The sequence below is a fragment of the Gopherus evgoodei genome, chromosome 15, assembly GCF_007399415.2.
Source record: "Gopherus evgoodei ecotype Sinaloan lineage chromosome 15, rGopEvg1_v1.p, whole genome shotgun sequence".
Lineage (NCBI taxonomy): Eukaryota > Metazoa > Chordata > Testudines > Testudinidae > Gopherus > Gopherus evgoodei.
The window spans coordinates 13549098-13564079 of record NC_044336.1 but is presented as its reverse complement, the minus strand read 5'-3'; the positions used below and the strand labels follow the sequence as shown (position 1 = coordinate 13564079).

General features: G+C 51.1%; 1 protein-coding gene across 1 annotated transcript in view; it reads right to left on the bottom strand.

The window, feature by feature from the left end:
• QRICH2 (glutamine rich 2) overlaps positions 1-14982 on the bottom strand; it is a 52277-nt gene that overhangs the window by 7167 nt on the left and 30128 nt on the right. The window contains exons 10-17 of the mRNA XM_030534880.1: positions 14589-14711; positions 13791-13865; positions 12786-12950; positions 10590-10711; positions 7864-7929; positions 6300-6401; positions 4543-4755; positions 2170-2335 (exon numbers count right to left, since the gene is read on the bottom strand). Coding sequence (XP_030390740.1) covers positions 2170-2335; positions 4543-4755; positions 6300-6401; positions 7864-7929; positions 10590-10711; positions 12786-12950; positions 13791-13865; positions 14589-14711 — 1032 coding nt within the window. The remainder of the gene's footprint in view (positions 1-2169; positions 2336-4542; positions 4756-6299; positions 6402-7863; positions 7930-10589; positions 10712-12785; positions 12951-13790; positions 13866-14588; positions 14712-14982) is intronic.

Genomic DNA, 14982 nt, shown 5'->3' with positions numbered 1-14982 from the left:
CGCCAACCCCATGTCTGGGGTGTTTCCAATCACGCCCTTCTTTCTCTGCCCCCACCTGCCACAGGGAATTAATTGTGGGCTTGTACACACACTATTAACAGGAGATACAGCCCTGAGATTTGTTTCCCAGGGACTGAGACTTCTCTGACCATCATGGACTCTACGGGGTGGCCAGGCCTGTAAGAGAAAAGGTCTCCTGAAAAGCAGCAGGTGCAGTAAGAAAAACAATCCCTAGCTCTTACATAGCACTTTTCAATCAATAGATCTCAAAGCACTCCACAGGATCATTGCCCCTACTTTACAGATAGGGAAACCAAGGCACAGGGAGGTGATGTGACTTGCCCAAGGATACCCTGAGCCTGGAACAGAACCCAGCTCTTCTGAGTCCCAGTCCAGTGTTCTAACCACTTGGCCAGTCACAAGGACAGGCCTGGCAATGGCCTTTGTGCGAAGCACTAGAGGTAAGGCACTGCAGAGGGGTGATGTATCTGGGAGGCAGGTGCATATCAATGGGCAGCTGGGGCGATGTGGAAGCAGGGTTCGTGGGGGGCAGAGGAGAGGGAGTGTATTACTTCCTGCTTCACTCTCAGTGCTGCCATCTTTGCCAAAGGGGATCATCCTAACCATCTAGTCTGACCCCTGTGGACCTCCCGAGTCAGGAGCTGGTGGAGCTCGGAAATAGAGGCAGAAGCTGGAGCATCCATGGTCCCTGACTCACTGGGGGGTTATTCTGCACCCATGATTGGGGTGCGGAAGGGTCTAGAAACTGCTAGAGAAACTAGAAATAAGCTCTGGTGCTCAGAGTCTCTGGGTGCTAGGGATTCTGGAGAGTCCAGATACTCCAAGCCCCTCTGTATTCAGGAGGAACTCGGTTAGGAACAAACAGCTGGATTCTGAACTACTCCAGTCCCGTACTTGGGGCAGGGATTTGGGGGATAATGTGGCTTCATGTTCCCCTTATTCTGAGGCTATTGCTGGATCTGCCTGGTCCCCAGTATAAACTGGAGCAGCCTCAGGGCTCCTCTGACTTCTACTTCCCACCGCCCCTGGGAAACCAAGAGCAGACAGTGTGGTGTACCCCAGGCAAGCCTGACACACTCCTCTTGTCAGTGTAGAAACTTCACACCAGCTCTGCACTGGCCAGAAGGCTTCCTGCTCCAGGGAATTCTATGGGGGTGTTTCCAGCCTGTGTAAGGCCCTTTTACAGTACCAGGGCAACACACACACACGCTTTCATGCAGCTGAGACCTGGCCCAAAGGGTATCCTTCCCCCAACATTTCCTGCATCTCCTATTCCTGGAAAAGCTGGTGATTAAAAAGCTCCAGCTAATTCTCACACTTACCAGCCCTGACGACCATTTCTGGTCCAACAGCTGTGATACACTCAGGGCACTGGCTAAAGGAAGATTTCTAAAAAGCCTTACGTTGCCTGATTCAAAAGTTAAAATTTCCCAGTGGAAAACACAACACCCTGTTTGGGTCAAGTCAGAGACTTTTCCACTGTGATTAGCAACACTGGTAGCAAAAGCCGGGTTTTGCTGCGGTTTAAGTAGTAATGAGCTAAGATGTGAAAAAATTATCTAAGTTATTTCCTTTAGACCTGCTCTGAGAAGGGTAAGATGACCTGGGGCTTACAATTCTGGCAGCAGCAGCCCCATCTATGGCTCAACATAACGGCTACCATGGAGCTGAAGTGGTGTTAGCAACCGAGGGACATCTTGGCAATAAGTCTCGAGCGTAGTCAAGGTTTATGAAGAAGATACATATTATTGACTCAAAATTATTAGCATCTTGTATACAAGATCCAGACCAGCTCTGGGGCCATCTGACCTGAGATTGTATCTAGGAATATAACTGTTTTTCTGGTGATCCAACAGTGGGAACTGAGGTGGAGGGGTCAACCCCATGTCTCAGACAGCTCTCTGGGTACCACCAGCAAGCACACTGCAGACTCCAGGTGGGGAACCTCTGGATCTGGTTCTCCCTTGCCTTGCATATACCTGTAGCCCAGTGCAAAGTGAGAGCATAGCGCACTTCTGTCGTGACCAGGTATTGTTTTACACTCACTTTGCACTGGTGTCAATGGTCACACAAGGAGTGGGCCAGCGGAGAATCAGGCCAGCTGTGTTCCTGGTCTCTCTCCCTCCCTGCCATCCCAGTCCCTGATACCTTCATCACTGTCAGCATGGCAGTCTCCTCGGGATGCACCGGCATACACTGGGCGATTTGTTGCAGCCGTGTGTAGCGCCTGTAGGGGTAGGTGAGGGTGTGGCTGCCGCCGCAGTGCCGAGGCATGGACAGGTAACCATATTCTGCCATCTCCGCCATCTTGTCACTGTGAGACAGTGAACAGCAATGCTGCAAACTCAGCCAGGTAAACAGCAGAAAGCCTCCCTGACAGCCCAGCTCCAGCGCACACTGCAAAACCGAGCTGGCTTCTGGAGTCCAGGGTTTCTATCTTCGTAAGTCACCATAGAAACAAAAACCTCCTGCTGCCACGCCCCTGTGTTACCAGTGACCTGTGATGGGGAAGTAACTGGGTGTGTGGCCTTTATTGCGGCTTTAAGAGAGACAAAACACGCCTGGAAGGGGTATGGCTCTTAAAAAACATCCTGCATGTCTGTAAACTAGACATTGCTAGCTTGCCTATCCTGTTTTTTCTGTGGACAACTGGAGACCTGGTAAGATCCTGACAGCTGAGACCCCATGAAACTGATGCTTGATTGGTGAGAGGGGAAGTGACTTTTGTGCAGCTTGTTTAGAACAATGGGCACATTTTTGTTAGCATCCATTTAACTCAAATCCTGACAAACCCTTGGGGCAAAAGTGGTCTATGTTAAAGTCTCAACACCTTTCTCTCAGCTCCTCATTTATGCGCTGAGAGATCCCGGACGAGTCCCTCCAACAAAACCAGGGACTTGACATTTCTAAGGAGAAAGACCAAACAAAAAAAATCTTTTCAGGCACTAGCTGCTCCTTGCAGGTCACCTTCAAAGGATGTTGAAAGTGACCCCTTAAAGAGAGCGTAGCTCTCCTGGCTGCTACTGCTGGAGCCCCACTCATGGACGATGAGCTAGCTGTGAACTCCATGAAGACCACAGGGACAGGGAAAAGGAGCAACTGGAGAGGGAGCTGAGGAAGGACAAGGAGCCTTGAGGTGGGAGGGACAACCTTCTAGCTGCAGGCAATTCTTGCAGTTGCCTGTGCATCCATACAGTGACATGGCAGCAGTGGGGAGAGGGGCCTGACACAGCAGGGACTCAAGGCCTGGGTATTAGGCAAAGAGAAACACTCACCCCTCAGGACAACCCATTGGGCTCTTTGGGTCTCCTCTCATTCTCCTCTGACCTATAGAGAGGGGCCCAAGCTGCCAAGTTGGATCCAAATTTAAAACTTTCCCCAAAGTCTGGATCCAGGGTTTTGGCTCAGCCTGCTGGAGGAGGCTGGAGTCTGAGGCCCGCCTTACTGATGGTAACTGATGTTGTGCGCGTGCCCTGTGGTGAATTCCATTAGAGGGGGGCTGTCTGCCGTAGCACGGGTCTAATGACCAGCGCTGTCAATCCGGAGTGGAGGTAAGGGAGTAGGTCTGGGGCAGAACCTGGTCCATCTCAAATACAACAGTTAAAAGCACCCAGGATCTCTCACAAGAGGAAGATCCATGTGAGCAGCTGCCACGACAACAGATCCAGAACAGGCTTCATCACAACTGGAGCCAATCAAAATTCCCCCCCTCCCCCGCCCCGCCAAACTCTTCTGGTGTCTAAAGGCCAGTTTGGCTACGAGGGGCTGTTTCTATGCCCTCACCCTCACATGCTCTCCCCTCTGATCAGAATGGACTCTGTTTGTTCCATGATTTGTATGCATGCCACCTAGGATAAAAGTCTATAAGAGATATCAATGGTCATGCTTCGGGGGCAGAAGTCAACTGCTACCCGTTCAGGATTACTTAGGAAGGAACTGTCCCTATACCAGTCCACTGGAGAGTTCTCGTAATTGCCACAGCTGGAGACAAGATACTGAACTAGCTGGACCATTGGTCTGACCCACTAGGGCAAGTCCTGTGTGCCTATGATGCCAAAGAGGGCCTGACTCCTGGCTGGTCACATTGCCTGCTTTGCTGAAAAGCTAACCCTACTCTGCCCTGGGACTCTCCTGCAGTGTGGTACCCTCTCCTCGGACGGCCTGCAGGGAGAGATCTTCCTTGGCAGGTAGAGAGCACAGCTTGTCTATATCTGAGAGCACTGCACCGAGGGAAGTGAGATCCGTCCAGCTGTGCTCAACTAGCCAGGAAAGAGGGTGAGTCCCTCCCAGCTGCCCCTCCACAGGCTCAGGCTCTATGCTGCATAATGACTGGGGCTGGACTGATGACTGCCCATCACTTGAGGCTCTCCTGGCTCTGCACGCAGCAGGTATCACGTTGCCCTATCAGAAATCACTGTGGTGAATACATATGTGCCCAAGCTCTTCGTGTGGGCAGGGATAAGCGCTCCCCTCCCCCCATCTCTCTGGCTATATACTCACTACTCAGACCTGCTCTCCTACCGTTTGTTATACTGGCCTGGGCTGAGACACTGCGACTGCATTATCTCCCTGATCATCTGACTGCTGGCCTTCGCCGAGCCCCCAAAGTGGATCTGCACCTTCTCTATGTCCATGAGCATCTTGGAGTGGATGCTGCGCAGCTTGCCAAGGCCCGCGCTCTTCTCCAGCTGGAGCGCATCCAAGCGAGGGTAGGGCCTAAGCCCTAACTTCAGACTGGGGCAGAGGAGGAGATGCATTCAGAGAGGGGAAAGGAAAGGAGAAGTCATATGGTTACCCAGGGCTGGGACGCTGTTAGAGCTAGTACCCCAGCCTTGCTCACACGACTAGTCCCATGGGCGCTATCGGGGGCTGCTCACATTCGGAAGGGCGGCAGGATTGGGCCATTACACTGTTTGGGGAGTTGGATGAGGACCCCGAGGACAGGTGAGCTGGGCTGTACCAGCCCATTTGAGTCCTGAGAAAGGTGGCTGAAACCCCACTCCAACAGCACTGGACATTGAAGTCCTCTAGTCATCTGCAAAGCAGGCTTCTCTCATGCAGATGAGCCTCAGCCCTGTGCAGCCGTGACCCCTCAGATCTGAGAGGGTATTTCACTCTTCAGGACTTACTCAGCCCTTTACCTCCCGGAGGAGACATCAACCAAACAGGGCCACTTGTGCGGGGTTCTCTCCTGTGGATACATTCCACGGGGCTGAGATCTCGCAAAACTCATTGCACACTGGCTGAAGTGATTTGTTTTCTGCCACAGAAAAGAGTTTTGGGTTTCTCTGTTCATGTGACGTGGGGCTGGGCATCACTCAGCCGCGCGTTTGGAGCTGTGCTCTTTCTGTCGCCACAGCTGGAGGATTTACAAAGGTTTCATTGTGCAGGACTGTGCGGCCGAGGGGAGAAAGGGTCAGTTAACTCCTTGCAAATGTCTGCAAGGCCAAAGTCTGCTGTCACTGACACCAGTGCAACCCCCAAGGAGATCAATGGGGTTGCTCCATGTAAGATCCTAGGGACATCCCCGTTCGATTCCTGACCAGGACTTTCGAACAACCAAAGCAGCAGTCCCTAGAGAACCCATCCTAGAGTTTACACTGAGCCCAGCCTGTGCTGGGGCAAGACCTTGGGAGTTCAATGACTGCTGTGCAGACACTTAGGTACTTCATCTCAATGCCTTCATTTACGGGGCAGTCCCGTAAACTGGGACATAACACACAGGTGTCCCTGAGAGCAGCACTAGCCCCTAGCCAATTCACAACAGCCTGGATAAATTCCCCTCCCCCTCTCGAGGACCTGGCAGGTGTAGGGATTTCAGCTCTGGGCTTCAGGAAGCACAGAGCGAAAGGAAGCAGCATTCACTTAACTAGCAAACCGCAGCAGTACAAAGCTTCAGTGCATCGAAACCCAGGGCAGGAGAGTGGCCATTCTCCCTAGGAGAAGGCAGGCAGCCCTCTGCTAGGAAGAGCAGGCCTGCAGTAGGGTGATGGGGAAAGGAGGCTGGGGGGAACCGTCCCCCCTCTGCTAATTCCAAGACAGCCGGAATTGGAAGGCAGGCCTGGGAAGGGCCCCGCCTGGCTGGCTGGTCCAAGCTGCAGTTGTTGCTCCAACCCGGTCAACGTCAGAAGCTTCTGCTAGCAGAGGAACCTCTGCGCTGCCACCACTCCCAGTGGAGATGGAGAGCTCTTCCCCCTCAACCCCCGTTCTCTGATCCCCACCCACACGTGAAGCCTAACACTAGGAGTAAAGGCCCCTCCCTCTTGCATGCACCATACCTGCGGGTGTGCTGCCTGACTTGCTCCAGTTCGTAGACGGTGTAGGGCCGGATGGAGCGGTGGGATGGTAACCCCGGCACGGAGGGGATGGTCATGATGGTCCTGGCAAGTCAATAAGCAAAGGGGTCAGGGGAAGAAGAGGAGAAAATCCAAACATCCCTCGTTATTAAATCCACTGCCTGGCATGTCTGGGGTTTGCCACATGTCCCCGGAGAGAGATCTCAGCTCCTCATTTGTACATGGCACATGGTGCTGTAGCTGCCATCCAGCAGGGGGTGTACATGAAGCCTGGAGAACGAATCATGGATTGAATCGACCTCTCCAATTGTTGCTCCAGGGCCAGCGCTAGGAGAAGTTTACTGGACCTTAAAGCATGGATGGGGGTCAGCACCAGAGAGACTCTAATCCCTGCAGTAACATCTTCGTGCCCCTCTGGCAGCATAAAGGGGTCTGAAAGTGGGCAGAAATGGCCCCTGAGAAACTCTCTTGGGCAAGGGACCTCCCTGACCAGTGAAGAGCTGGGGTCCCAGCCCTGGCACGGGGCGGGGTCAGGATCATGTTGGAGGCATGGCCAGAGGGCACTGCTTTCCCTGCTTCCTGGGGACCATGGGAAAAAGAGCTATTCCCTACTTCCTGGGGACCATGGGAAAAAAGAGCTTAAGTTAGAGCAGCCTAAGGGCTGCTCTAAATTACACTGGGACCTGGGCAGGACTGTGCAAGGCTCCAGAATGTGAAGAGTGCAAAAGGAATTTAAATTTATCTTTGTGTATCCCTTTGTAAGTTAAAATAAATTTCAAAACCAAAACATTCCCTTCTGAAACTGTCGCCATGGAATGCTCCAACTTCATCGGAACGCTTTGTATCAGGGGCTTTTTCAAAGATTTTTTTTTGTCAGCATCTACATGTTTCACTGTCCAAGAATTGGCATTTTCTGATGGAAAAATGTTCCCTTGGAAAATAGCCAACCAGCTCGACCAGTGGCAGTGCTGGGATGACAACACAGGAAGTCCTGGCTTCCAGCTGTATGCTCACACCATTGGAGCAAGGGTTTTACCCCTGGCACCTGAACCATCCCTTTTTGTCTCCTGCAACCCCACTGGTTTGATCTGGTAAGGTGGTTCCTGTGAGCTGTAGCCAATGAACCTAATTACTGCAGCGAGTCACGTTTGGGAGGGTTTCTGCACAATAAGGGTCAGAAACTTGCTTAAGATCCAATAGGAAGTTTGAGGGGTGCCCCCAAAAAGCAGCTTCCGAACCCACATCGGGGACATGTCACCAGTGTTTGAATCACCATGCTAAGGTACACAGGGGCACAACACTGTGAAAACAGTGTACGTGGATGAGGGGGGAGGCATGTTGTTTCCCTCCCCAACATGGGGAAAATACATCACTGCCCCTCTTCCCGCACCCTATTTCTTTCTTCATGTCACTTAACCCATGTCGTTGAACTCAAGAGACCATGAGCAGCGGCTGCCCACCAGCCCCACCTGTAAAAGGCCGCAGCACTCTGGAAAGCCATGTTTATGCCAGTAAAACATTTCAGGAAACACGGTCCAGTACTTACGGGCCAGGCACTACCATTTCCAGAGGTCTGTCGCAGGAAATGCAGTGGAAATGAGCCATCAGTCTTCTGTTGGGATGAAACCAGACATGGGAATCATTACAGGCTTGGGCCCGGGGCAAATAGTTTCTTTGGATCTGTACTAAGGGCAATAGGACTGAATAAGAAGTTACAGAGCCCCAAGCCTAGAGGACCACCGAGTAGCCACAGAGGGTGCTAAGAACGGTGACCTGGGACATGAAATATTTCTATAGCTCCACTGGGTGATCATATCAGCAATACGCTGGCCAGGGAACTAATTTTATTCAAGTAACTACGTCGGTATTTCTGTATTGGGCCAGACCCACAGCTAGTGTGAATGCGCACAGCTCCATTGACCTCAGTGGAACTACCTATACCAGCTGAGGATCTGGCCAATTATATGTAATATATGATGATAATAATACTCGGAGTTACTCAGATGAAAGGAGCTATACTTGGCTTGTGAGCGCTTTGGGGCAGGGACACTCTTTGCGTTTTATTTGTACAGTGCCTAGCACCATGGGGTCCTGGGCCACGACTAGGGCTCTGAGGCAATACAGTAACACAAATAATAAACATCACGGGAAAAGTGACACATTCACTCCTTCCACATCCCCTGTGAGGTGGGCCAATGTCATTTTCCTCAGTGCACAGGTGGGGAAGTGACTTGCCCGAGGTCGCCTCGCAAATCAGAGGCAGGCTCAGCAGCCTTGACGCCAACTCCCCTGCGCTAACCACTAGCTATCATTGCCAGCGTGATTAAGTTTTGTCATACACATAAACCTTGCACCTGTAACTGCTATGAAATCATTTTACACACCAGGCACTGGGTGTCACACATGTATCGATGGATATGAAATTTACACCCACGTTCACACTTATCATACACACTGGCCTTTTACACACTACACCCAGTCTGCAGTTCTATCAGCACTAAACACACCAGGAAAAAATTGCTTAAAAGCACATGTAACTTGGCATAGAACTGTGATGAAGGGGTGGAACCTGCACCCACATAAACCTTAGGAAACCCTATTAAAGCTCTTGGGAGAAGAGGGCACAGAACTGGGAACCAGATCTGCACCTTCCGACCCCAAACCCCAGAACAATCCTACTCCTAATCACTCGTATCATTAATAAAGCAAGGATGGGGTCATGAATCAGCCACCGGCATTACTGAAAACCTGTCCTGAGTTGACACGAAAGCACAATCTCTTTTGCAGGGACTGCATGGCGGCTTTGAACCTGCCCATTTATGTAAAGATCACCCTACAGACAAAACTGAAATCAACCACATAGGCACCCCTGCCTTCCCCCGAGAGGTTGCCTGATGCTGTGGGAAAACCTGACTCATCTCAGAGTTTGTTTGCTTTTATTTTCCATCCCTCCCAGTGGATCTGATGTTAGGTTCAATTAAAAATAACAGGTGGCCCATGGGAGAGAGCACACAAGTACATGTGTGAGCTTGGAAGTGGATTCTGGATGTCGGACTCTGTCTGTATCTTACAGAACAAGTGGGCCATACAAAACTGTTATTGTGTCATCTGGCTAACAGGGTGTGATAGGACCCACCAGGTTTCATTTCTCTGGCAGCCCCTGCAGTGTGTGGGCCTATGCCTAGGACCTACATGCTGAGCACAGGTGCCCTCTAGTGGCCCTACATAGGGGACAACTCACAACAGGTGGCAATTCACTGTGTTGGTAAAACTCATGGGAAAGTTTCACTTCACTTCTTTCATCCTAGGATAGCCAAGCAGTTTGTGAATGTGGACACTGCTGGAGGAGCAAACCCTTGTGAAGTTCTTAAGTAGATATGACACATGAGTAAACTGAGGCAGAAAGAGGCAGTAAGGGGCTTCCCCAGAAGACACAATGAATCTGGCCAGCGCTAGGAATAAAAGCCATGAGTCCCAATCTCCTGCTGTAATCACATACACCCGCCCTGACATATTCCTCCAAATGGCTCTGTCTGAAGAGGCAGCGATCTCTCTTATATAAGGGCTTTGTACTGCTGCCCACAACCATAGTATCTGATGGCCTCCCACACAAAATCAGTAGCAACACCGAAGTCCCTAGTGCACTTCAAGAGCTACCAGCTCTTAGGTTTTGAGATAGGATTTTTCAAACCCGTGTAAGGGATTTAGATGCCTGTTCATTTCCAATCCCTTAGGCAGCTTTGAAAATTTCCATCTTCATTGTTAACAGCCTCCCTCTTCTGCAACTGAGCTTCTGCCTGCAACAGAACAGCAGCAAAGAAGCTGGAAACACCTTTAGGTCAGGAAAGTTGCAACAGTATTTGAATAGGCAAGCACTAGAAAAATCCTAAAGCCAGGTCTGCGCACAATTTTTATACCACTATAGCTACGTTGTCTAGAAGGGTGATTTTTTTTTTAACCAACTGTGTTATAGTACAAGCTCTAGTGTGGATACAGTTATACCAGGATAAAGTTGCCTTATCGTTATTCCCCTTTCCGTATGGAGCAGCTGTACTGGTCTAAGCATATTTATACTGGTATAATTACATCCACACTAGGGGCTTGTAGTGCTTTAACTACCCTGGCATGGTTACAGTGGTACAACTTCTGTGTGTAGATAAGCCCCAAGAGAAGTCAACCTGAGTGAGGTTATCCCAGGAAGACAGAGAGACCAATCCCTCGGTGTAACGTGTTTCTCTAAAGCTGTAGCTGTCCATCTCTGGATGTGCTTACTTCCTAATTCCAGCAGCATCATCTGCTGCGTACTGCGGAGACCTCTCCTTCAGCTGTTTCCGGATGGCCTTCCAACGCTCTTCCAGCTGCTGTCTGAAGGGATCTAATTCCAGGCGGTCCAGCTGCAAGGCAATGCACAGTTTCTGAAAGCTGTGCGCATTTGTATGCATGTGTACAACTGGCTCACCAATGGGTTCAAAGGCAGTGAACACCCAGGAGAAGAGAGATGCTTTCTAAAGGGAGACATGGAGGTAGAAGCAGGAGCTGTGGGATGAAGCTAGGCAAAGGAAATCAGAGGCTGTCCCATCTCACCCTGGGAAGTTTCCCCTGCTGTTCAGATTGGAACAGTCTCTCAAGAAAAGTGGTAGAAGCTCCATCACTTGGGTCATTTGGAATAAGATGGCAGGAAGATGTTAGGAAATGTATTGCAGAGAACAATCTGGGAGCGATCTAACAGTGAGTGGGGCCTTTCCATCTTTACCTCCTAAGGTTCCTAGACTCACCGAATGTCCACAGATCATCTCTAAGTGATGGGACAGCAGCAGGGCACCACTAGAACCACACAGGCAGCACATTAAACAAGGTGGGCAATTCTGCTCAGCCCACAGTCAGGTGGTGCCACAATTCAGGGCAACTCCACCTGTATTTCCACTCACTGGCCCAGCCAGGGCACCTGCTCTCTGGCTTCCAGCTCCCCAGCTGCTGCTTCTCCCGCCTCTCAATCCCTTCTGACCAGGGTATTTCCAGATTGCACAGTTCCCTGCCTTCACTGTTTATTTCCCAGCACAGACAGGTTGCCCCAGGGCACCCACTTGCTTTCTCTTCAGAGATGGTTTGGCTAACAGGTGTGATTGCTCCGGTTATGAGTACCATACAGCTCGTTCTATGCAAGTCTCTGATTCTTGAGGTAAAAAGCATTACAGAGAAAACATGTTACAAACAAAGAACCTCCACGCACACTAATAAGGCTACCAGACATCACCCCCACCCTAACATGGGCTCAGGCAGGAGCAGTCCTTCAAACCCCCACCAAGGGGTGCCTTGTGGTTTCAAGTTCATCACAGTTTTAGCTCAGAACAAGCACCCAGTATTATGGGGCCTCAGTAGGCCCAGTCCTTCCAACCCTCCTCTAACGACTGGGGCCCTCCGTGGACCAGGGTTCCTGTCCATTGGCTGGATCAGGAAGAAGGCCCTGAGCCAGTTTAAAATCAGGCTATTTACCCCAAATCCCTTTCTTTGTCTGTAGATCCCTGGAGTTTGAACTAGTACACATCAGCCTGTCCAGGGCGGTGGTTTCCCTGGGAGTGTTACAATCTGAGTGAATTTGCTTAATCACTCACTGCTGGTCTCCTATTTACCCTTCCCATGGAAATACACACAATCCCGCCACAACACACACACACAAAACTGCATTTTTAATACGATGGACCCCAAAGGAAATAGCTTAATTCAGTGAAGTACGCTGAGGATATTGCGGGGAACTGTCATTCTGTCACAGGGGATACATTGGTCAGTGCTGGGGAATGCTGAGCCACGTGAAATAGGAAGAGAGGAAAACAAAAAGCCATGCCTGGTTTAGCACCAGCATGCTCAGTATTGTCACAGAATCCCTGCCCCAAGAAGGTCCTGGTTTAAGGGCTAAATGCATAGGCAGCAGGACACTTTGTGTCACATCCCCTGCACCCTCTCAGAGGCCAGCAGCAGCTGGATGAGATCTGGTCCTGCATGGCAGGGGTCACAGATCTGGCTTGGTGTGTGTTGCATGGCAATCTGTTCCCTGAGCACTTCTAGCATGCATGACAAAGTCCCCTTGCTCCTGGGCTCAGGTCTGGATCCATTACAGGAGGCAGAAGGAAATGAGAATTAAAAATAAAACACTGCTGGCCGGGTTCCCATGTACACCACGGCCCCTTTGCAGTGGGGTCTGGCAATGTGAAAGACCTCGAGTGTAACCTTTGCTCACTTGAAGGCCCCAGAGTAACGTAAAGGGGCCCTAGGAAGAATAGGACCCAGGTCCTGCATGAAAACCCCAGCAGTTATAGCAGAGACAGTGTTTAGAGTGGACCAAGCTCCTCATCCCATCCTGCTATACACTGGGCCAAGTCCCTTCCCCCATTTGCCCTTCCTGTGGCTGGCAGCTGGCTAATGCACTGGGTGGGGCTGTGAGTCATGCAGAAGGCAGGTCTCCAGCTTTACCTTGGAGTCCATCTCCACCAAGATTTTGTCGAGCACTTTGTGCCAGTCCTGCTCCTGCCCGCTCATCTTGTTCACCAGATCCTGCATCATCTTATTCAGCTGCTCCGTGGTGGCATCAAACTGCGTGCGGCTGACTTTGCCAGCCAGGGCCATCTTGTCTGCTTTCTGGCCAGGGGGAGAAAGGAGAATGACGGGGAGGGGGCGGAGGGAGGAAGAACCTCAGCTTGATCTAGGGCACAAGAGAAGCAGTCCACCCAGCATTCCCATTTCACAGGGCCCCATGTGAGCATACGGCTTCCCCTCTCTACTGCCCAGAAAGAAACGCCTCCCTCTCTTCACAATCAAGGCTCTGGTGCTCTGCGTAAGGGCTCCATCCTTCAACTCCATCCATTTTCTTTCTCCCCCCTCCCCTTTGTCCACTTAGATAAGGCCCCTCCTCATCAAAGCAGATGCTGCCACAGCATTTCAGATGGTTGGCCTAGGACGGCTCCTCACCGATACCCAAGGACAACTCTAGCATGGACCCTCCTCTTGTGTACTCTGGTATAGGTCAGGAGTAGTTGCAATTGGAGCTGTGGGTATTCAGCACCTCTGAAAGCTCAAGGTGTCTCATACAGACCCTGAGTAGCTGAGGCACCAAAATAAGGGGCCACGACTGACAATTCTGGCTTCTGTGTAGGTAATATAAGTGTAACAGTGTGCGCGCCAGAGGGAGAGTCTCCTTAAAGTTGCATTTAGAGGATGTAAAATGCTAAGTAATCATGGTTAGCACTTTTCATCAGCAGATCTCACAGCCCCATTTAAAAGAGTTACAGAGAGGCGACGGGACTTGCCCAAGTCCCACACAGAAGAGCCAGGAACAGATCCCAGCTCTCCAGCCTGGGATCCTAGCCAGGGGACCACACTACCTCCCATTGACTAGAGAGCCTAAACATACATCTCCTGTGCCTGTGAAAGAAACCACGTGTGTCCGTCCCACCCAAGCGCTGCTGCACACCCCCTTACCACATCAATTTCTGTCTCCAGATGCTCCTTGTCTGCTTTCTCCTTTTCCAACTTCTCCAGTGACTGGAAGAGAAGCTTTACAGAACACAGAAGAGGCGGAGATGAAAACCGGTCAGAGAACGGGGAGACTGAGATTACTAGTACAATCCTTGCCACCTCCCAGATCACCAGCAGCACCTGCACGTGCTCCCTGGTGGCCAGAGGCCTCTTGGGGCTCAGATAACTTGAGTCATCACTAAACGCAACAGCAGGGTGGTGAAGGGGGCACCTCTGGGCCTAGTCAGTGTAAGAACCTGCAGACAGGAGAGCTGTCCATGTGATATTCCCTGTCTGCCCTTTGATCCCCTCTCCATGTCTCCTTGCTCTCAAGAGGCTGCTCATCTAGCAGAGACTCACTGTGCGTCAGGCCCCTCATGTTTTAATGCCTGTGGTGGGCGTTATATTTCTGGGGTCAGTCTCTGATGACAGCCTCAGCAAATCCCCGGTGTATCATAACAGGCAACTCAGTGGCATGACTCAGTCTCCTGCAGTACTTGATGCTGGACTAGGAGAGAGCGGCTCTGGGGCTAACACCTACCTACCCTCTGTGCTATGTAGAGCCCCAGACGTGTTGAGTTCTCCCAGGGCAGGAGAGAGGATCCTTTGTCTCCTCTGCCCGTCCCTTTGTTTTCCTTGCCAACGAACGTCCATGATGAGGATGCACAGTGCTAGGAGCATCCCTGATTACCAAGCAACCTAAACCCTTGGTGAGTACAGGAAGCACCTTATCCTCTAGCCAGGCCCCCTGTTGTCACTTACAGCAATATCTTTCTGCTTCTGCCGATGGTCTTCTATGAGGTTTCCTGTGGTGGCATTGAGATTCTCACAGTCTCCTTGCACCTGGAGGATGGTGTTTTGGATGCGACTCAGCAGCTCTTCATCCTGATTCAAAGGCAATGGAGGGGAAAGTGAAGCTCTGTAGCAGATAATTACTGACAGACACAAAGCCTTCAAACCACAGGGCAAGAGGTACAACGCCTCATCCCTCCCTTGGAGGGCTCTCCGCTACAGCTAGGCCCAGACAGTGCTTGTTTTCACTTCTGAGGCTGCCAGCCGTGGATGTGCTTTTGGTGACATGGACACCTGCTCACTTGCACATGGAGATCTGGATCGACCGCATGTGTCACACAGGCCACACTTACATGGCATCCAT